Source organism: Aplidium turbinatum, chromosome 3 (assembly GCF_918807975.1).
Source record: "Aplidium turbinatum chromosome 3, kaAplTurb1.1, whole genome shotgun sequence".
NCBI lineage: Eukaryota > Metazoa > Chordata > Ascidiacea > Aplousobranchia > Polyclinidae > Aplidium > Aplidium turbinatum.
In genome coordinates, this window is record NC_137474.1 from 30,142,709 (window position 1) to 30,166,711 (window position 24,003).

At 39.6% G+C, this 24,003-nt stretch overlaps 1 protein-coding gene across 2 annotated transcripts in view; it reads left to right on the forward strand.

Annotated features, from left to right (window-relative positions):
- Nucleotides 1-22,982, forward strand: part of LOC145767513 (histone-lysine N-methyltransferase NSD2-like) — a 57,804-nt gene extending 34,822 nt beyond the window's left edge. For both annotated transcript variants that reach the window (XM_082579348.1, XM_082579349.1), the window contains 15 exons: nucleotides 50-216; nucleotides 851-1,010; nucleotides 1,497-1,641; nucleotides 4,374-4,541; nucleotides 4,979-5,138; nucleotides 5,680-5,789; nucleotides 6,221-6,337; nucleotides 8,397-8,538; nucleotides 9,060-9,166; nucleotides 9,317-9,512; nucleotides 9,725-9,969; nucleotides 10,358-10,494; nucleotides 10,650-10,747; nucleotides 10,943-11,090; nucleotides 22,087-22,982. In XM_082579348.1, coding sequence (XP_082435474.1) covers nucleotides 50-216; nucleotides 851-1,010; nucleotides 1,497-1,641; nucleotides 4,374-4,541; nucleotides 4,979-5,138; nucleotides 5,680-5,789; nucleotides 6,221-6,337; nucleotides 8,397-8,538; nucleotides 9,060-9,166; nucleotides 9,317-9,512; nucleotides 9,725-9,969; nucleotides 10,358-10,494; nucleotides 10,650-10,747; nucleotides 10,943-11,090; nucleotides 22,087-22,153 — 2,167 coding nt within the window. In that variant the 3' untranslated portion in view covers nucleotides 22,154-22,982. The remainder of the gene's footprint in view (nucleotides 1-49; nucleotides 217-850; nucleotides 1,011-1,496; nucleotides 1,642-4,373; nucleotides 4,542-4,978; nucleotides 5,139-5,679; nucleotides 5,790-6,220; nucleotides 6,338-8,396; nucleotides 8,539-9,059; nucleotides 9,167-9,316; nucleotides 9,513-9,724; nucleotides 9,970-10,357; nucleotides 10,495-10,649; nucleotides 10,748-10,942; nucleotides 11,091-22,086) is intronic.
- Nucleotides 22,983-24,003: the final 1,021 nt, after the last annotated feature.

Genomic DNA, 24,003 nt, shown 5'->3' on the forward strand with positions numbered 1-24,003 from the left:
TTTCGCTTAAAATACATGCCACACTTTTAAACTAGTGTATCCGTTCCAGATGCATCCGATGTCCAACCGCATACCACGCTGGAGATGACTGCATCACTGCTGGCTCTCTCATCCTCCCTGGCTTCAACATCATTTGCCCGGAACATTTCGTTCCGATGAAGAACACCCCTTACCATCAGCCTGTCCATGTCAGTTGGTGCTTTATCTGCTCTAAAGGTTAGTTCATCGAAATCATTTCTCAATACTTTGTTTTCGTAGCTTTTAGCAAGCTGGCTTTGTACTGTTCTGAACGTGTCCGAAGGCTAGTGTTTGCGAAACTTTTTTGCCCGTAGAACGTGGAGAGGTTATCAAAGCTAACAAGAAATCTTCAATGCATCAACGCAGTCAAAAAACAAAAACCCTTTAAAAGTAGGTAGAAGCTCATTGAATCCTTTAGATTTTTTGTACAGACCTAAAAGTTCCGTGTAACCTACTTGGGGAATCGCTGCAATAAACGATATTACCAACGAACCGAAAAATGCTGTGAAAGTCTGCAAGGTTAAAACATGCATAAATAGATGACGGCTGATGTCGGCTGCATAGCCGAGTGGTGAGAGCCCTGGAACGGCAATCGAAAGGGCGCCGGTTTGACACCGCTCAAGAGCATGCGGCTGTGTCTTTGGCAGGACACTTAAAGGCATGCCTGAAGGTGGACATGAAGATTGGCTTCCTTGCCTTCCCGTCCACTTAATCTAAATCTTCAACCACCAGGTGTAAGCCTGGATACGACAAACAAATAGATGCAGATAGTTTTTATGTAACTTATCGTTTCTTAAAGTAAAATGGACTTCTTGTGTTGCTTCATTACCAGGCGGTCAGTTGTTGTGTTGCGAGAGTTGCCCCGCTGCTTTCCATCCCAACTGCGTGGGCATGGACGCCCCGCCAGAGGGGGAGTGGTATTGCAAGGATTGTAAATACCGCCGGAAACCGCTCTATGGCGACATCGTGTGGGTGAAATTGGGTTCTTACAGGTATGTTTATGCTGCTGCGTTTCAACTTTGTTCGGCAAACTTATCTGGATTGTAAAATGCAAGTGTTGTCGTTGTGTATCATTGAAATAGAACTTATCACATTGTGAAGTTCTTGTTGGATGAAGTTGACAAAGCTATGTTACTGTTGTTTTTGAAGCCTGTTGTAATGCTATCATCGTCGAAACTTCGGTTTGTCCCCTCTAATGGGGGTGGCGTATTCATTCCTTGGAGCGATTGTCTTTACTCTTGTTTTCCTTCTTTTTTTATTCTCATCGCATCTTCTTTCAGTCGGACTTTATCTGCTTCATTCTTCACCTGTTGTTTTCCATGGTCTTTTTGGTCGTCCCTGTTTTCTCTTATCTACCTTTACAGTGAAATATTCGTTTCGTATTTTCGTTAATGATTATCAGTGCATGTTCCAATCATGGGTCCTTACCAACGCCTGATGTTAAGAATCATCAGTTGCATGTTTTCTTTCTTACCTAGGTGGTGGCCAGGTGAGATCACTCATCCAAACGACATCCCTGAAAACATACGTCACCTCCGACACGGGGTGGGGGAGTTTGTTGTTAATTTCTTTGGTTCCAACGACTACTTCTGGCTGAACCAACGTCGGGTATTTGCTTACCAGGTGAAACACACAATCTTTTGTATTGTTAACAAGTATCACTTTCTGTAATGTGGTGTAACTTAAGCAGTGTTTCAAGTTGTGTTAAAAATTATTTCTCTTACTCTCATGCAGTATGGATCAACGGCGTAGTTTATTTTTACTACCTAGTTATAAGTGGGCTCTGTATTTTAGGCCGGACCCATAAATTTGTTGAAAGCCAAAATAGATGGAAAAATTATATTTCATGCATGGAATTGGCTCACTCTTGTGGCAGTTGAAAAACCGTCGTGAAACGAGATGGGCGGTATAAATATCTACGAACTTAAATCTTGAAGCTGGCTTAATTTTTTCCAAATTTTAACCGGAATGAGGATCCCAAACAGCAAATTACTCCTTTTTTATCATCATCATCATCCGTTTGTCCCTTCCGTAGATGAGACCTAGCAGGGGTCCACCAGATTTTGCAGCCCATTTGCCATGCTTCCTTGTTGTTAGGGTGAATTCTGTCCAGGTTTCTTGCTCTGATGTCGTCTCTCACCAACTATACAGTAGCCATCTTTTTTTGGTCTTGCCTATTTCTTTCCCTCGACAGAAATGTTCTTTGCCATCACTGGCGCATGGTCATCAGACATACGTTCCACTTGCCCATACCATCGCAAATGGTGGCTTCTAAGAAACTCACTGATGCTTTCTACTTCAGTCATCTCTTGAATACTTGTATTTCTAATTCTATCCCTCAAGGTTTTTTTTTACTCGTCATTCGAAGCATTTTCGTTTCTGTTGTTTCCAACCTGTTCATAGTTTCAATCTTAATGACCCATCTTTCAGCTCCGTAGCACATTGTACTTATCATGCATACTTTATACACAATGCCTTTCATTTTCTGGTAAAGCACTCTTTTACAGAGAAACCTCGATACTTGCTTGAGTTTTATCCAACCAGCTCTTATTCTTGATGTTATGGAATCTTGCACTTTTCCATCCATAATTCCATACTCAGGACATCTAGATGCCAGAACGTTTCTACCACTTCCACTTTTTCCCCATCTGGAGTGACTGTCTCTTCATGTATTTCGTGTACCTTTTCTTGACAACGTGTGCATTCAGTCTTTTATTTTTACCAGGCTTTGGCTAGTTCCTGTGCATTTTTTGTGAACCCATTCATTGCAGCAATTACATATTATGGAGTTGCTGCCAATTCCTTTCTTGCGTACTGAGCAAGGATCCACCTTAGCTGGATAGACGGTCTTTTCACCAGTATGGAAGGCTTTTGTTTTACTCACATTTATATTTGAGCCTTTAGATTTTAAAGCATCTTTCCAGTTCGCATATCGCTCTTCCACCTCCAGCCAATTGTCTCCAAGAAGTACCAAATCATCCGCATATAAATGTTTCTTTGTAAGTCCTTCTCTGGCATCCTTTGTTACTTCGTCCAGTACAATAGCAAATAAGAGAGGGCTGAGAACTGAGCCTTGGTGAACTCCCACGTTTAATTCAAATCGTTCTGATCTTTACTTTCTTTCCAACTTTACAGCAGTCGTGGTATATTTGTGCATCTCCATTAAAGCCTGAATCTTCCATTCCACCAAACCCTTTCTTCTCAAAGCCCACCACATAACATTTTATGGGACCCGATCAAATGCTTTTTTAAGTCCACAAATACCATGTACCAGGTTCTTGCCAGCCGCTTCGTACTTTTCCATAAACTGACGTATTGAGAAATTTGCATCCATTTTGCTTTTTTCCGGAAAAATCCCATTTGCATTTCATCCAAGTTTGCCATCTCCCTTGTTCTTCAAATCTATTTCAATTACTTTCATTCCATGTTCTAGCAGTTTGACACTTCTGTAACTTCCACACGATCTTGTATCACCTTTTCCCTTGTATATTGGTGTTAGATCACCCTTCCTCCAACTCTCTGACATCTTTAAACCATCCAGAAAACCATTTGCAATATTTACTAGTCGTTTTACACTTTCTTGCCCAATGAATTTCAACATTTCGGCAGTGATTCCACTGTGCCCAGCAACTTTTCTTGGCGTCATGCGACATCTCTATTGCTCTTTCGTTAACATTTTTACATGGACCTTTGGTTTCTTTTAACGCATCCAGTTCACCACTCCATTCATTTTCTTCGTTTAGTAACGCTTCCGAGTAGTCTTTCCACGTATCAATTCTGTCTTGCCAAGATCTTTAGTTTTCCATCCACGCCGTGTAAACATGGGATCTCTACAACATCCATTTTGTCTTTCATAGATTGTTTTGCAATCTTGAAAATTGTCGGAGGCCATTTACTCTTTAAGAAGAGATCTTTTGCACTGTACTTTTGATTTCTTCCACTTTTGTAGCAGATATATTGCGTTTCACCTCCATCTTTTTCATCCAATAGTTTGACACATTATCCTTTTTTTTTTTGCCAAATCTTGTATAGTTTCTTCTGTTTAATAGCCATTGCTACTTGTTCATTCCACCACCAAGATATTTTTCTCTTGAGATGTTTGTTTGTTACGCCACAAATTTTCCATACCCAATACCCATTATAGCTTAACTCCATTCATCCCAATTCTAAACAAGTTGTAGATTTGCTTGAGCTCATTCTTTTTTTATATTGATTCTGTCTGTAGATGTTAAATCAATGTAGAAAAAAGGACATTTGTTGACTGAAGTCTGACTCGCAGCATTCTTGCTATGGGTTGCATATTCCCATTTCGCCATTCAAGCGACTGATTCTATTTGCTTGTTTGTTGTCACTAGGAGGGAGACACGGGTGCTTCTAGCGGCCAGTGCTCGCGTGGGATCAGCAGTGTCTTCCACAAAGCTCTTCGCGATGCTTCCAAGAAGTTCGACGAGCTCACCAGCCAACGACAGAAGATACAGGACGTCAAGATTCAAAAGCAACGTCCACAATATAAATACATCAAAGTAAAGTATAATCTATAAGTTTTAATGATGAAAAAACGTTTTTTGCTGGTGATTGTAGGCTTGAATTTGTTAGAAGAAATTGTCATATTGCTTTTCAGCTGTTAGTGGTTGTTTAGCTCGGTAGCTTTTGCGCTTCAGGAAAGGACTCCGTTTAATTACGTGACTCTTGGATACGATAATGGCAAAGGGACAAGCAGCAATAGTTAGAATGTAGTCAGGTAAACATACAATAACCTCTCTTTATTTCACAATTCATGTGATTGTGACATGCCATTAGTTCACAGTAAGTTTTGGAGTGATACTGAAACATATTTTTGACTGGTAGCTTTTTTCTTTCACGCAACCTGTAGTGGCACATAGGTGTTTGTTGCACTGTTGCAGTACTGAGGACATTATCGTAACGTAATTTTCATTGAAGCCATCCGTTTCCTCTCCAGGTCAACAAGCCAGTTGGGAACGTGCAGGTGTACGTAGCTGATGTGAGCGAGATAGCTCGTTGCATCTGCAAGAGAACAGACCGGAGTCCTTGCGGTCCTGACTCAGAATGCCTGAACAGGATGCTCATGTTCGAATGTCATCCTGGCTTTTGCCCGGCAGGTGAGAATCCCGCGTGATGTCACAATGACTTATTCTATCGAAGCAATATCGCGTCATAGTAGACTGAAAAGTAGCAACCAAGAGGGTGGCAAGCTTGTGCAAGGTTGCATGTCACCTTTGTAGTTTTTACAAGCCAACTCGAGAACAAAGGGCGAATGTAACTGCACACTTGCACAGTCATTAGTCATGCCCCCAATGAGTCTGTGCTCAATGCTCATGTTACATTCCGTTTGCACTCATGCCTTTCTTGTTGTGCCTGTTTTAGAAACACGTTAGCTGTTTGTTCGCATAGTGAACACTCATACTTGAAGTTACTTTATATCCGATTATGGTAGCCGATTTTCTTTAGGTGGGCACAATACTGATTCGTTTAATTGAAAAAAATCGTTTATTATTTAATATTTGGATGATTAATATATTGATGATTTTGATGTAGATGAGCAACAGACAGTGTCGATGGTAAATTGTGAAGTCGAGGAAACGATTTCTCTTAATGTAGTCATAGTAGATTCTGGTTTCACTTATGTTCATGATGTTGTAGGAGACAAGTGTCAGAACCAGCATTTCCAGAAGAGAGATTATCCTCCGTCGGAAGTCTTCAAGACACCTTGGGGAGGATGGGGATTGAAAACTAAAGCTGCAATCAAGAAGGTGACTCCTGTTTGTTGGTTGGTACTTTCTACAAAGTACTTTTTTACACTTGGAACATTTTAATCGCTTTATTTCAACCAATTCCACTGGTAATCTTACAAAAGGAGGCAAATATTAATCACACAAGTAAACCATTTGAAACAGCAAACGTTTTTACGATGTATTGAGTTTTTTCACTCGACAAAGCCCTTTTCTTTAAATCCAAGCCCCTTGTTGAATTCTCTAACTATTGTCCATAGCAAATACTGATAAAAATAGCTAAAATTGTTTTTTTAAACATGTGGAGAGTGGATTACTAAAAAAAAGTAAAGATTCAAAGCTGATGACGTAAAGTGATAGGATGATATAACTTTGGTATGCTTAAGGAAATACCAAATCACAGTAGTTGCAAGTGAACTAGACGTTTACTGATTATATGATATGCTTGCCAGGGGGAGTTCGTCAACGAGTATGTGGGGGAACTTGTAGACAGCGAGGAGTGCCTTCGAAGGATCGAGCATGCTCATAAGAATAACATCACCAACTTCTACATGCTCACCATTGACAAGGTACAGCATTGCTTTGGGTGTTCATCAATGCTTGTTGTTGTTTTAATTACTTGTTATCCAGTAATTCCTAGTCACTGAATGTTGGTGACCTGTGTTCTTCCAGGAAGGGATTAGAGAAAGGATTCCAACTTGGATCAATTTTATCTGTTCAGGAGGTTAATGCGCTAGCAGCTAAAACAGGATAGTGTGTGCTGTGTCGGTACAGTGGTCATGTGACGTGGTGAAGACATTGGCTTCACTTCTGGTGCTTGTTACCTATGGTCGAAGTTACTTGTACGGGAAGGCCGCATAGAGGCTAGTTAAAAATTTTTGAGAAAGCCCTGTGGAAAAAGTTCTCACAGCCAATATGGGTCTGCTACTATTCGGTGAGTCCGATTCGGTGAGTTCCTAACCTCTAACCCCTAACCCTAAAACGGCAATGATAATTAGGCTACGGTACCCGATAATTTAAAAAAAATTGAAAAAATCACCGAATAGGGATCGGACTCACCGAAACGGGCCATTCCGGCCAATATGGCCCCAATTTTAGAATATCTGAGGCTGTGGAGACTCAGATTGAATTTGGACAAAACCACGGTAACACCATTCCACTTGAACAACAGAGAATCCAGACGGCAACTATCTGTTCATCTCGGCGGTAACACACTTTTACTCAAAACAACATACACAAAACACATACCTAGGATTGAAGCTAGATCCATCACTTACGTGTCAAAAACATATTGAAGCTCTACGAGCCAAACTGTCAACACGAAATAACCTACTGAGATGCTTGGCTGGATCTTCATGGGGTGCTTGCACTGCAACACTTCGTACAAGTGCTCTTGCGCTTGTCTATAGAACAGCCGAATATGCTGCTCCGGTCTGGTGTCGCAGTTCACATGCTACCAAGATTGATGTTACCCTCAATGACACCATGCGGATGATCACTGGTTGTCTTCGCCTCATTCCTACTGACTTCCTACTTGAAGCCTACTGTCAGGGTTTCCCCCAGCCAACATGCGGAAAGACAAATTGGTGCACCAGCTTACACAACGAGCTCTATTGGATCAGATCATGTTTTAAATCAGTTAATTCTTAAGGAACAACTTAATTTGGAGCTTCTAGCTACGTCTTAAATCTCGCAAACCCTTCTTTCGCCATGCTACAGATCTCTATGATTCTAATTTTAACCTTTAAAAAGTTTGGAGTAAACGTTGGGATGAGACTACATGACCAGAGCAGTTGACAATACCTCTAAACACCTCACTCCCGCCAAGATTAGAGTTACCCCGCAAAGATTGGGTGAAGCTCAATCGTCTTTGTACTGGAGTGGGACGTTTTAATTATAATATGTTTCAATGGGGTCTTGCGAATCGTCATCCTATGTATATGGATCAGCCTCCCAAACCGCACAACTCGTCATTCATCACTGCCCGATTTATGGACCTCATAATGGAAATGCCAATCTTACAGCGCTTGACAGCAACACAGTCCAATGGCTGCAGTGCCTGGATGAAACACAGTAATGTGACTGCTACCACCTCGTACGCAAGAATAAGAATAAGCACTTTCTGACGATTCCACAAAGGGTAAAACAGACTGTACAGGTTACTTTGATAATAGTGAGTCAATGTACTAGTTAAATCGGTACTGGTAGTTTGCATTCATCAAATGCTGGCATTTGCACGACAATCTAACCTCTTAGTGTAATTGATTAAGAATCAATTTCGCTATAGTAATAGCATCTTCAGCTAGCACATGTAAAAAAAAAAATTGAAAAATACGTAAAACAAACAAATAAAACAAACTTCGATATTATCAACACGCATAAAAGTTCTATTTTAAATTAGTTAAATCGGTAGATAAATGCCTAGTCTAGAGATAATGGTTGTAAATTCATCTTTAAAAAGTTAGCATAAGACGAACAAAAGAAAAACAAATGATAACACCCGTGTTTGAACCTAACTTCTGGTCTAATATACATCGGTTTGCTGTGTACTATATTTTTGATACCTCTTCGTCTTCATACAAATCTAATCCTTCGCATTGATAACTGATGAGCCTTCGTTTCAAACAGGACAGAATAATCGATGCCGGTCCCAAGGGTAACTACTCCCGCTTCATGAACCATTCCTGCGATCCCAGCTGCGAAACCCAGAAGTGGACGGTGAACGGGGACACTAGGGTGGGCTTGTTTGCCAGGAAAGAGATTGCCGAAGGTAGGCTGGTGGTACTTTTTGCGTATGCCCGCTTTAAAAGCATGATTTAATTAAAAACCACAGATACGGTGGTTTAGTTAATTCCGTGGTTTAGGCCTTAAGTTGCTACCACCATTTTTCATAGAATCGGGCCGCTGATTTCTTGGTCACATCCTTGCAGTTTGGCATGCATGTTGATTGTTGATGCTCGCTGCAAGTTTATACCACGCTTAATTTGGTAAAGTAAACTCACTTACCTTTCTGATCTGAGAACGAAAATCCTTTAAACCTGTGTGGTGCCAATTGCCTGTGTGAATAAGAGAGTTCTTCATGTGATGGTAGCTCTTCATATCGTGAATTGCATATTGCAATAGTTCAACCTTATGCACTATTGCTGTGCTGCCGGGATGATGCATCAATGAAAGCTTTCTGGCTCCATAACTGAAGATAGCGTTACCTCTTCTTCATGTGATCAGTGATCACATCTTTTCATGCCAATTTTCACATTTCTCCTGTCAGTCGTGATATGAATCATGTTATAGGTGAAGAGTTGACTTTCAACTACAATCTGGATTGCCTTGGGAACGACAAGACGCCATGCATGTGTGGTGCTGCCAATTGCAGCGGGTTCATTGGTGTGAGGCCGAAGGTGGGTGTTGCTGTTGTAGTGTTGTCACAAAGATTTCTTGTGTGAACTTTTCCATTCCATTTTTTGAAAATTCTGTATTTCTTGCTGAAATCCATATTCCGATGCCTTGTTTTCGGCCGATGTGTCATCTTTGCATTATTTTATCAACAGCCTTCTATCGACAACGGAAAGAGTGTGGACACGAAAGCGAAGAAGAAAAGAAGACGACACGACCAACGAGAACTACCCAAGCATGACGACTTCTGCTTCCGGTGCCGGCAAGTCGGCACGTTGGTGTGTTGCGACGTGCGGAGTTGCCAACGAGCTTTTTGCCTTTCTTGCCTCAGACTGACGAAGCCTCCTTTTGGTGAGTTTGCTGCAGCGACTATGTGATTAACATCAGCAGGTTGTAGTCATTGGTGCGAGCGATTTATCAGTTAGATGTTGTTCCTTGATGTAGTGCGTTCTATACCAGTTGGTACCACTCCAGGTCGTATCGTATGCTGTTTTGTATCTCACCAGCATGATACATCTGCAATTGGCATGGGAATATTACAAAGATTATAATATGTTATAAAGGCAAATGGGAATGCCCATGGCACCACTGCGACTTCTGCGGGCGCCGGGCCCAAAGCTTCTGCCACTTCTGTCCAAACTCCTTTTGTGGCTCCCACGTAACGAACCAGCTGACACCCAGCCTGCCGAACCAGTACGACTGCTGTACCGACCATGATCCTAACGTCGCTGAGTACGAGATGGAGGAAGCCATCGCCGCTGTGGTCGCCTCTATGACGCCACAAGAGAACTGGGATGAAGATATTGATGTGAGTCGATCGATCACGACATATTTGGCTTCAACAGAAAAGCGTTGTGTCTTAGACCTGGCACTTGCAGAGACATTGAACCACCGACGCAGCTTCTATTGTCACAGCTGGCTGTTTGAACTTGGTTTTAAAGAGTGTTGCAAAAGTTACAGATAAAGGTTTTGTATTAACTTTCATAAATGCACGAAACGCAATAAAAATATCAAGTAGAGTTTTCTCTTTGCAGACTTATGCATGATGTCCATGAAATTACTATGTAGCCAGTGGTCGAACAGAAAGTTTTCATTTATTCTGTGATGTTAAAAAGTGGCACTATGTCATAGCACCCTTATTTATAGTTTAATGCTATGTTCTATTATTCCTGCTTGGGACATGCATTTGGTTTCAGGCGAAACAACCTGAAGAAGAAGAAGAAGTTGAGAAGAAGGAAGTGCAACTTACCCTGAAACAAAACCCTAAGAAGGGAAGTCGTCTTGAAAGGAGACGGGCGCTTGTTGCAAAGCAGAAACTGAAACGTCGCAAAAAGTAAGCCACCACCACTCTTGGTCAGTGCTATGTTGTGTATTGTGGCATTTGATTAAAGCGCTTCCTGAATTTTCATGTCGAATTGGGATTTGCCTTTGCGTAAAATTTTAAATGAGTCAGTAAAGAATTTTTGAAAAACTTTATAACATTTTCAGGAACAATGTTAGAAAAGTAAAGCAAGAAGCAGCAGCGCTTGAAATGAAAGAAGAAACCACCGCCGCTGCTGCATTGTCTGCTACTTTAAACGAGACAGGTGCGTTATTGGGTCATGCTCGGGACACGTGTCCTTATCTGACTTCCTAGGTAGCAAAATTCGTCATTTTTACTTTGATTTAGCGTTTACAGACGTCGTTGAATCAATGGAAAAATGACGGATTTTGCTGTATAAGGGTATTTGTGTTCTGGAAATAGTTGCAAAGTAAAATTCAATTTCGATATTTTCCCCCAGAAACTGAGGAGGAGCTTGGAGCGCCAACATCTTCACCCGTCCGAAGGAAACGAATGAAACGCCAATACTACACCGGAAAGAAAAAGAGGAGGAAGTCGAAAGCTATCTTATCCCTCAATTCCTCCTTTGCCAAAGCTGAGGCAGCAGAGTAAGGATAATTCCTATCATATTTTTCAAGGCTTGATTTCTCAATCTGTTGACTACTATAATAACACTGGTCAACAGCAAATTTTAATCGAGCTCGTGATTGATTGATTCTAGAAGCATTTTGTGCGCTGATTTCAAAAATGTCTTTACTTTTTTCCTAGCACATCATGTTTTCTAGATATTCCAATTTTAAAATTTTGAAGACATGCCACATTTACAGGCAAGTAAAGCAGTTTTTTTATTTGCAAATTAAGTGTGACGTCATAATAAAACAATGATATAAACAATAAAACAATGATACGTCATAATCAAGCAAAGGGACAAAATAACTTATCCAAACTTGGAATCTGCTCGCCGGCCGGTTCCTCATGATGAAACCATGTCGCCACCTTTACCTCCACATGGAGGCCTAGATTCCATTGAAAATGATGGTGATGACGTCGCTTCATTAAGCGAACTCTCATCAACAAGTTCTGAGTATCAAGAAGAAGAAGAAGGCAGGCCACAGTTATTTTCCCAGGAGCACCTCAATTATTTGATTAGAGACCTTGGCCTTTCAAAGCAAAAGTCAGAAATCCTTGCGGAAAACGAAACAAAGACCTCGCTGCTTTGTTTAAAGTTGATGGCCCCTGTGCTTTTGTCATGATATTGAAGAACTTTTTCCCAAATTGAGAGAAGTTCACAATCCTCATGAGTGGCGAGTTTTCATTGATTTCTCGAAAAGAAGCCTGAAAGCTGTTCTTTTACATAACGGAAATGAAAAGCCATCCATTCCCATAGCATACTCGGTGCACCTAAAGGAATCTTATGAAAACATCGAAATTCTTCTCAATGCTATTAATCACAGGGATTATGAGTGGAGTATTTGTGGAGACCTGAAAATGATTGGAATCTTAATGGGAATGCAAGGGGGATTTACAAAGTACTGTTGTTTCTTGTGTCTGTGGGATAGTTGCGCTACTACTGAGCACTACCAGAAAAAGGATTGGCCAACAAGAAGCTCCTACAATCCTGGATGAGAAAGTGTCCAAAATGTCCCGCTAGTTAATCCTGACAAAATTCTTTTGCCGCCATTACATATCAAACTCGGCTTGATGAAGAATTTTGTGAAAGCAATGGGCAAATCAAATTCAAACGGTTTTCTGTACCTCTGTAAGAAATTTCCAAAACTAAGTCATGCATAGCTTAAAGAAGGAATATTTGTTGGTCCACAGATTCGAGAAGTTTTAAAAGATACTGACTTTAAAAAATCACTCACTTCATCAGAATGTCGAGCATGGTAATCCTTTAAATGGTTATGCTTTGACTTTTTGGGAAATTTCAAGGCTGCTTCCTTCAGAAAAGGTCTTGAAAGGTTGCTCTCAACTTACAATGACATGGGCTGCCGCATGTCCCTCAAGATTCATTTTCTTCATTCCCACCTGGACTTTTTCCCTGAGAACCTTGGTGCAGTAAGTGATGAACAAGGTGAAAGGTTTCACCAAGATATCCAAAGCATGAAAGCACGCTATCAAGGGTTCTGGAACGAAAGAATGATGGGTGATTACTGCTGGATGCTGCATCGCGATGATCCAACATGTACACCTATGCCCAGCGATTTTAATGCAGCAGTGTCTAAGTGTCATTGCAACATTTTAAACACTATCTTTGGTATCATGCTGAACGTTTTTCTTGTGTTTTGTAATATAATACAGGAAGCTTAAAAACCTGACACTTCAGTATTTTGCTAGCTCAAGTATTTAGTACCTCAGACAAGGTTTAAGAGGCATTTTTTGCACTCTAGTGTCTAGTATGCATACATATGCAACTAAATAGTGTTGAATCTGTGAAAGCAATGCACAAATCTGAAACAGTCTGCTCTCTGAAGCTAATCAAAATTTGAAAATTGTAGCGACAAAATCGGTATTTGAACGCAATATTGACGTTTCTGGTCAAAAATTTTCAGACCAATAACTTTAAAACCTGATGTGCTAGAGCGAAACTAGCGCCAGATTTGAAATCAGCAGCAAATTGTGGTCTAAGAAAAGTTACTCTCATTCTCGATTAAAAATTTTTTTCAAATTTTGTTAACCTGTGATAATCAGTCATAAAATAACCCATTGTAGGGAGTCTAAATGTTTTTTGAAATAATTTTAAACCGAATTTGTAAATTCTTTCTTTAATAAAGAAATAAAGCTTTTAAGCATCGCATTGCCAGAAAACTTGATGAAAAACCGAAGATTTGAGCCCAAAAATGTAATTTTCTGCGTTCAACAGCTTCCTACAACTACATCTTTTTTAAAGTTCAACTCTGTGTAGTGGGAAGAAAGGGTGTACTGTACAGTGTACACTAGGGTGGGTCAAAAAAATTTTTTTTTCCAAAACATGGCGGCAACTTCTTCAGATTATGAGGTTGGTCCTAGAAACTCACCAACAAAAATTTGAGCAGGTTTGTTCAAGTATTCGCCAAGCAATGGCCCTTTGAAATTTTCAGTATAGGCCATTATTATGGGAAAACGTATGGTAAAAAAAAAAATTTTTTTGGGGGGTTTGTAAGTGATTTTTTTTATCTCTATGCCCTTGCTAACATCTAAAATAATCATTTTTGACTGAAATCACCACATATCTGGTATCAATCGATGTTTAAAAGATACAAGAAAAGTTTAATTTGATCAAAAATAATAGCAATATTGTGCCTATTTTTGTAAGGGAAATCTTAGTTGAAAGCCTGAACATCGCGTCAAGGTGTCGCCCATCATCCAGGTTTTTCTTATTTGCTGTTAAATCAGGCAAACGAAACTGAACTAAACTCCCAATACGTCAATAATTACATCTTGGAGGATGACAATGTAGCTTTTTTGAAATCTGGATAATCCCGCCTTGTCCTTTCTACGCAATGGATTACATTTCTTTCTTCTGTATCATGGGTTAAAATTCCGGGAGCAAGTCTTTTAGGCGCTGACAGTTAGGCGCTGGTCTAATAGGCGCGCACACTGTGGCGTCTGGATATTTAGGTGCGGAGCACTGTGGCGCCCGGTCATTTAGGTGTTATTCCTAGTAAAGTCTGTAGATTGTATCAGCTTGCCAGAAAATTATATCATGGCTTCCGTGAGTGAAGACCTGCTTAAACCGGCAATGCTTTTCACACAAAATGTTATATTGAACAGAAAAATATATTGTTGTTTTATTGATTTATTATTGTTTTATTTGTTGTTAGTCCAAGTTTGCGTTGGTGAAAGCTTTATCAATAAATTATTCAAGCTTCCGAACATTATTGAGTTCATTTTTAGTTAACTCTTTCGCGACCACGGACGTATACACACGTCTTGGGATTTTTGCCATGATGCCCAAGGAAGTATCCCTACGTCCAAGGTTAAAAGGTAGACTATTTCAATCATATAACATTTTGTGTGAAAGGCATTTCCGGTTCAAGCAGCTTCACCCATATATTTTTCTGTTGAATATAACATTTTGTGTGAAAAAGCATTGCTGGTTTAAGCAACTTCACTCACTGAAGCCATGACCAACAACGCACAAGCATTAACAAAACAACATATTTTTCTGTTCAATATAACATTTTATATGAAAATCATTGCCGGTTTAAGCAGCTTCACTCACGGAAGCCATGACATATTTTTCTGTTGAATATAACATTTTGTGTGAAAAAGCATTCCCGGTTTAAGCAGCTTCACTCACTGAAGCCATGACCAACAACACACACGCATTAACAGAACAATATATTTTCCTGTTTAATATAATATTTTGTGTGAAAAGCCCCTACCTGCCAAGCTGATACAATCTACAGACTTTACTAGTAATAGCACCTAAATGACCGGGCGCCACAGTGCTACGCGCCTAAATATCCAGACGCCACAGTGTGCGCGCCTATTAGACCAGCGCCTAACTGTCAGCGCCTAAAAGACGTGGACCCAAAATTCCTTTGTACTCTTCCATAATTCTCACTTCTCGGTCTGCCACATCGTTTACAATTTTGATACTCTTTATCACTTTTTCCAATCTTTTATAATTCTGAAACTCCGGCCATCTTTCTACTGCATACTTCATGAAACCAATGTCTCCCATACTGAATTGCAGCCTATGAAACAATAAAGCAGATATTGCTCCAACAAATTCGTGCAATTTTGTGTCAGCAGAGACCGAAGGAAACACTGGCTTTTGTGGAGCCAAATGAACAGCATGATTTTTTTGGTAGTTGTGATACAGCTTGTAAGCATTAAGCAAGTATTTCTTTGTCCTCTGTGGAAAGCTGATGTGAGCATAAAGCGAATGGTACCAGCTCTTCTGTGAAATACCACATGTGGCCGTAAAGGCTTGTACGGCGACATTTGCAATTCCTGAAAATTCAGTTACAAAAGTATACTCCATCATTTTCTTATAAAAACGTAAATCATTGACAGCCGGTTCAGAAGCAATGGGACATTGGGACCATTAAGGAGCTTAAAAAATAGCAACAAATTTTCAAAATTGTTAAAGACTTTGCAAAATGTGTGGCTTCAAGTCTAGTTGATTTCGCAACTACAGAATCTTCAATGCGTAAATAGGTGTTGACATTACGGACGGTGGAATACCTTCTCTAGTTGACATCACACAACTACCAAAAAAATCATGCTGTTCATTTGGCTCCACAAAAGCCAGTGTTTCCTTCGGTGTCTATAGACACAAAATTGCATGAATTTGTTGGTGCAAGATCTGCTTTATTGTTTCATAGGCTGCAATTCAGTATGGAAGACATTGGTTTCTTGAAGTATGCAGTAGAAAGATGGCCGGAGTTTCAGAATTATAAAAGATTGGAAAAAGTGATAAAGAGTATCAAAGTTGTAAACGATGTGGCAGACTGAGAGGTGAGAATTATGGAAGAGTACAAAGGGGTTTTAACCCAGGATGCAGAAGAAAGAAATGTAATTCATTGCGTAGAAAGGGCAAGATGGGATTATTCAGATTTCAAAAAAGCTACGTTGTCATCCTCCAAGATGTAATTAATGACGTATTGGGAGTTTAGTTCAGTTTCGTTTGCCTGATTTAACAGCAAATAAGAGAAACCTGGATGATGGGCGACACCTTGACGCGATGTTCAGGCTTTCAACTAAGATTTCTCTTACAAAAATAGGCACAATATTGCTATTATTTTTGATCAAATTAAACTTTTCTTGTGTCTTTTAAACATCGATTGATACCAGATATGTGGTGATTTCAGTCAGAAATGATTATTTTAGATGTTAGCAAGGGCATAGAGATAAAAAAAATCACTTAAAAACCCCCCAAAAAAAATTAAAAAAAAATTTACCATGCGTTTTCCCATATGGCCTATACTGAAAACTTCAAAGGGCCATTGCTTGGCGAATACTTGAACAAACCTGCTCAAATTTTTGTTGGTGAGTTTCTAGGATTAAAATTTTCGAAAATTTTTATATAAACGGATGATGAATTTTATTGAAAAATATAATATTATAACTCCAGCTCAACATGGTTTTCGTGAAAATGATTCAACAAGCTTAGGATTGACAAAAATATATGATGATTTACTTTCTAATTTGAATGATCACAAATGCACATGCTCGGTTTTTGTTGATTTAAGTAAAGCTTTCGATACAGTTGATCATGGCATACTTTTCAAAAAACTTAACCACTATGGCTTTCGTGGCAAGTTTTTAAACGTTTTAACATCTTATCTAACAACTAAAATAGACGAGTCAATATACGGAAAAAAGGCACCTAACCCCAAAAAAATTGATACAAAAGGTTTTTCAACGGATTCTGTTACCAATGGGCATACTAAATAACATACTAAAAGTCTACCAAAATCGGACCCCCAGAAAAGGGTCATTTTCAAGGAAATATACGGCATATTTCTAAATAATTTTGCGTATTGGTGGTATTCAAGTTGTTATTGTTCTTGTGTTTGTGACATCATAATCACATGAATGCATGCATAGTTGCATCACAATGCAAACGAAGTTATCGTTGTAGAAACGATTTATGCGATCCCTTTCTTATTTTGAATGTTCTTGTTTTGCGTTCATGCTTCAGTGAACTCCAGCCGCATGAGTTTTGAATCTCCGTCCTGTTTCATTTATCGAAAAGTTTCTTTTGCGTTTGGACTAGAGCGGTGGTCGGGCATATTTTTTCAATAATTTCCTTCTGATGATGGTTGGCTTGTGTGCGTGATTGATTGATTGATTGAATCTTTATCCTCGGACTGGGAAAGCTTCTTGCAGAGCTTTATCCTGGCAGTTTCGCATACTTGTAGAGGCTTTGAATCACTGACGCAGGCCCGGTCACCGAGATTGACAGAGTGAAGTTTCCGATTGTTGAAGTCTTGTTGCCGGGGAACTATTCCATCCATTAGATGCCGCTGAATGGAGAGCAGTCCTTAACGTGCGTTGCTCAAGCGCACACCCCGAGAGTCGAACCAGCGCCGCTTGATCTTGAAGCTTCTTCGTTCCAGAAGTGACGCGCTAACCAATTGAGCTATCGGGTGGATTACAAGTAAGTGTTTTTGTGTACTTGAATAAACATTGGTCGGCTTGAGTCAGATGTGATGAATTGAGGCCTAAATGGTAGCCGTTCCTGTCGAGCAAAATAAGGCACAGCTGTTGGATGCAGGGTCCGTTATTGACCTTACAAAAATTGGTTGTTACAATCGTTGTTAAAGTCAAAAAGATTTATTCAGGCAAAGTCACTCAGGGCTGCCATAGCTTGTTTTTTTAATGCACTTCTGTGGTTTTATTTTTGAGTCTGGGGTTTTTAGACCATAATTTATAGGCTTTTATTTTGCTATTTTTATGATATTTTAGTGCTAAAACGCTAATAGTGTTAAGAAAGTTAGTTATGAAAAAAAGCAACATTTTATCGCGCCATCGACGCGATATTTGCTGCATAGTTTTATTTTGACCCTCCTGGAGCAACATGCTAGTTGCAAGAGTTCTGCCAGGCGTGCTATTTTCCCGCCGACTTTGGCTAGTTTGGCGTTTTTTGTACAGAATCAAGCGGTATTTTCGGTTGTCGTTCCGTAGTGGGTGTTGTCACTGGTGTTGTAGCCGATGATAGTGTGAACGTGCACGAATATGAGACTGTTGGACAAAAAATGACAGGACAACCTGCATTCGCATACTCATTCAGTAGAAAGGATAAAGCCAGGACCCTTGGGCAAAAATCTGCTATCAAGGTCGCTTCTCATCGAACCATTGATACTGCACTTCTTTTTCAACGCTTCATGGTGGTCTCCCAAGCTGGACATCTATCACTGGAGGAAGTTATGCGTTACGAGCTTAGTCCTTTCCCTCCTGCTCTCTTTGAATCGAGACATGTATTCCGAAAAGCTGATAAGCCACAGTTAGCACACACGATCTGTGATCACGCAAGTAATGCAATCCTACATTCTGTGCCAAAAACGGAGTGCCACGTACTTGATGGCGGTTCACTCCTTCACCGCATGCCATGGCAGCCTGGACAAAGCTATGGTGAAATAGCACGGTCATACGTTGATTTCACCATCCCGCAATATGGATCCGGTACGACCATTGTGTTTGACGGTTATGAAGAAGGGCCGACCATTAAAGACAACATGCATCAAAGAAGAGGACGTAATCTTCATCCCGTTGTCAACTTTACAGCTGAGACTATGTTCACAAGCAAGAAGGAGGAGTTCCTTTCACAAGATGCCAATAAACAAAATTTGGTTTGGATGATAAGTGGTAAACTTCGGGAACAAAATTGCACCGTGGTAAATGCATCTGGGTATGCTGATGTAGAAATTGCGAAGGCCGCAGTGGAGACATCTCTTCTCCAGACAACAACGCTGATTGGAGAAGATACCGATCTCCTTGTGTTAATTGTTTACTATGCACAAGAAGATAGTAAGGGCCTTTATTTCAGGTCAGACAAGTCCAAAGCTGATGGCAGTACCAAAGTATACAACATCAACCGTTTGAAAAAAATCTTTGGACATGACATGTGTTCTGAGTTGATATTTATCCATGCCATGACTGGTTGTGACACTACGTCTCGGATATTCGGTGTTGGCAAGAAGACTGCTTTTCGGAAACTTGTGCACGGAGATCCTGTTCTTCGGTCTTGTGCTAAATCATTCACTGCCCCAAACCAGACCACAGAGATAATCGATGACCTTGGGTGCCAAGTTATGGCTGTCTTTTTTGATGGCCAGAGCACAGATTCCCTTGCGACAATGCGATACAACACCTTCAGCAAGAAAGTTGTCTCTGCTTCATCTTTTGTAACGCCCGAGAGTCAACCACCAACTGAATCTGCTACCCAATTTCACTGTCGTCGAGTTTACTACCAGATAATGGTCTGGATGGGAAAAGCAGAGAGTATGGATGTCATGAATTGGGAGTAGAACCTGCAAAAGAATCGGCTCATCCTACTTATGTCAAAAATGAAGGCTGCTCCAGACAGTCTCTTGAAGGTCATTCATTGCAACTGCTCCACTGCCTGTAAGACACTCCGCTGCTCCTGTAGAGGATACGGACTACCATGTACCGCTGCATGTAGACCATGCCAACTGCAAGGATGTGACAATCCACATAACAAGTTTCTTCTAGACGAGTCGGAAGATGATGAATAGAGACGGCCTTAGGCAATAAGACAACAAACGGGCTGATCACCCTGGTTTATGATTTACCTTTGTAGCCTAGTGTTGTAATTCCAATGATTTTCTGCATGTGTCTGTGTCCAGACTTTAATGGTACGCCATTCTTTAGAACAGATAATCCCCTGTATTCATCTACTGTAGGAGGCCAAGTATGAGCCTCCTGTTGGTTGCAGTTTTTCTTAGATGCCTGTATTGATAGTACCTGTTATGCCGCATGTAATATGCTGTTATGATAATTCCATCATATTCGAGATTCGAGATTGGGGATACTACGGACGGATTTTCGAGTGTTTTGTTGTCGAAAAAATGTTTTATTTTAAAGTGCACTGGAAACCGTTTTGCACCAATACATATGGAATTTATTCAGATGAAAAGTGAGGAGTTGTCGCTGAAAATTTTACCACTATTCGGCTTATCAAGCTGCCAAAAGTATAGAAACTGAAATGTTGGAAAACCACTTTTCTCAAGCTCGTGTTGCATAATGGAAGTCAAGATGATTTTGTTTGCGGTTTATCACAAGCCTCAAGTGAATTTGCTAATATCGTGCTCTGCTCTGTCTGATGTTGGCCTATCGCTGCGTCCGAAATGTCCCCGGGCTCCCCCAGGTCGTATGTTATATACAAATCATACGTATCTCAGTAGATAATCAGCCTATCGTAATTTAACCTATTTAATTCGATTCATTGACCCCGAAAACCTAGGGATAGACACCTCAACCGCCTTTCTAGCTTAAATAGCAATTGAGATATAGGCAATGTAACATCCCGGCGGCCATCTTGGACGCCATCTTGAAAATGACCCCTTTCTGGAGGTCCGATTTTGGTAGACTTTTAGTATGTTATTTAGTAGGCCCATAGATAACAGAATCCGTTGAAAAACCTTTTGTATCAATTTTTTTGGGGTTCAACCTTATATTGACTCGTCTAAAATGCAAAGTACAAAAATTAACGGTAAGAATTCTAATTTCAATGTTGTTAAATGTGGTGTCCCACTGTCCCACAGGGGTCAATACTTGGTCCCTTGCATTTTCTTCTTTATGTGAATGATCTTCCAAATGCATCTTCTTTTTCAACTACACTTTTTGCTGATGACTCAAACTTTCATATGTCAGATAAATGCCTGTCATCTCTACAAAAAAATGTCAATAGAGAAATAGGAAAAATTGATGTGTGGATGAAATCCAATAAACTTTCATTAGATTATAGTAAAACTACTTATATGATCCTCTGCAACAAAAAAAGTGCAGCAGAAGATTTTAGTCTGTCCATCAGCGGCCGATCCATCGAAAGGAAGAAAAGTATAAACTACCTAGGTGTAACTTTGGATGAGCGATTGACATGGGATAGTCAATTAGTCATATTATTAATCTTAGAAAGCAGCTTGCAAAGGTCTGCGGCATGGCATTTAAGCTGAGATACATTGCTCCATTAACAATATGACAAACTTTATATTTTGCTTTGTTTCAATCCAAGATCCAGTACTCGATTATAAATTGGGGAAGAGCAAACTCTACATTGCTTACTCCACTGCAAGTGTTACTAAACAAGTTCATCCGATCCTGCTTATTTTTGCCGAGGTCAACAAATACAACTGTTCTTTATTACCAATTTAATGTGCTCAGAATTGACGATATTATTACATTAGAGACTGCAAAATTTATGTACAAATATGTGCACAAAATGCTGCCCCGGGCCTTTGCTGGCTGCTTTATTTTTGTAAACGAAATTCACCATCATAAAACTCGTCAGAACCAAAAGAATGATTTGTGCCTTCTGCAACGTCAAACTCTGGTAAGAAGATGCTATGTTTTAATGGAGTGAAACTATGGAATCAAATACCAAAAGAAATACAAGAAAAGTCTTATAATGCTTTTAAATTTAAATATAAATGTTTATTAAAGAATTTGTACTATGATCACTCCTGAAACATATCATCTGCTTATTTCTCTGCACAGTTTTTTTTTTATGTTGCCCTGTGTTACTCCACTGTTAATGTATTATGTAAAGTGCTGGTATTGTGCTATATATTATACTGTATAATGTATATGTGTTAATGTTCTTAATTTTGGGTGTTTTGTTGAAATGTTTGGGTGGCAGCTGACTTTGGTGACCTTTTGGTCTTTCGCTGCCATTCTTGTTGTGCGAATTATTTGTATTTTTGTTTTGTTTTTTTATTTTTCGCCAACAAAATAAACTGAACTGACGGGGTTGCCGCCATGTTTTGGAAGAAAAAGATTTTATTGACCCACCCTAGTGTACACTGTACAGCAACCCACCTTCAATTATTGCGCATGGATTACTCGCCAGCGCAAATGTTTAATTTATTGTGCTATTGATTTGGTTCCTTGAATGAAGTATCATCTAACTTTTCTGACTGCTGCTTACAGGACTCTCCCAACTGATGATGACACGAAACGTAAAAGTTGCTTGGATGCGAAAGACGATCTAGAATAGATCCTCTTCAAGGTTGGCATTGACAACAAAACAACACTGTCTTGTCGAGCTCTCCCACTACAAAAATATGGAAAAAGTATAAAAAATTTACGAAGCTTTTCGGCTATGCGCAACTTGTTTGTAACTTTCAATGTGGTCCAACTTGGGACTATGAGTAAGATTTCAACTTTGGTAAAAAGTTTAACCCTTTGTTGCCCAGACTTGTCAATCCTGGTTAATATCTTAACGTTCAAATTCTTAAATGTTATCGTGGTTGGGTTGAAGTTGGGCTTGATGCGGCTTGAGGTTTAAAGCTGACGAATTTTAATATATCCATATTCCATTTACTCAAACTTGCAATAACAATTTTAAGTAAATATAAAATTACTTGTCCAAACTTGAAATTCTTCCGGATGGCAATTCAGCCCTCGTCTCTGAGAAAACGTTTGTGCGTTCGTTTGCGATACAGTTTGAGGACACACCACCTGAGCAAGCTGCTGTTCAAGTGATATCGATACTCAAACTATACTAGAGGAGCTAGTTTTTGTGTTAAATGATGTTTCTGTCACAGTTTTGTCAGATATTGCGTCTAATGTAGCTCCATCGCATCGCATGTCTATTTAGGATTGAATTTACCGATCGAAGTTGATTTCAGAATTGTACGATTTTGTGTTGCTTAAACAAGTTAGATTATTTTATTATGTAACAAGTCTGCCGCAATATAAACTACATCCCATGTTCACGCATGCACGTCTGGCATGACTTGCATTATTTGGTGACCTTTGTAATGCCGTAAACAGTTTTGTATTTCATTTGTGTTAGTTTACGTAATAAAATAGAAAAAAATGAACTGCTATACGATGTGTTTAAATTCAAAATTGCAGTCTAATTGTTTCAGTTTTATTTTTATGGAAGGGTGTTATTTAAAAAGTTGCTAGCCACCAAAAGCACGCGGTTGTGTTTTAGGCAGTGCACTTAATGATCCGTTCAAAGGTTGGCTAAGCAGGGTCGTTGAGAGGGTAATTTGGGCCCGGTACCAATGGGCTTATCTGGTCCCAAATCAAGACACTTTCGAAAAAAAATGTAGCCTACTATCCAAAGAATACGCCGTGGTTTCTTCAAGTTTACTGCTCTAGTCCGAAAGTACCTCCTGTCAACTCTACTGATTCGTAGCCTTCAATAGTCACCAGGCCGCGAGAACACACGTCCTAAATGGTGGTCAGTAGTGGAGAATGGTTGAAAGGAGGCTATGTTCTTAGTGATAGAATAGATTGATTATTCACTAAATACGCGCAATTTTTTTTATCTACACTCTTTTGTATAAAATTTAAGTAGTAACAGATTCAAGGAAGGGTACTTGGTCACGTGACCCCCCAAAATCGACAAGAAAGGTAATTGTCTACTTTTTGCATAATTTTCTCGCTCTATCCCATTTCGGTGGCTTTGTGAACGCATAGTTTCAGGATTGAATTTAAAGAATAGTGCAGGTATAGTTTTAAAGGGCCCTCAAAAAGTATGATACTAATGAAATATTTTAAAGTAAACACCTTGCTCACCAACTACCTAACAATTAATTTCACCTATTTCATGTATGAAGTGAAATGTGTCTTGTATAACTTAATATGTTAGAAGCCCATACGAAAAGTGGGGAACCTCAGATGGATTTTCGAAATTTCACTTCAAGCTCACACAATTAGCCTACTATAACTATACAAACCTTCAACAAATAAATTATTGAAATCCTTCTGTAGTCGTGAATATATTTAAAAAAATAATTTCTCAATTAAATGAAACCTTGTTACTCAAACTTCTAAAAAAATTAGTTTTCTTTTATGATATTGGTCTTTTATTAAATCCAAGATGTGCGTCTT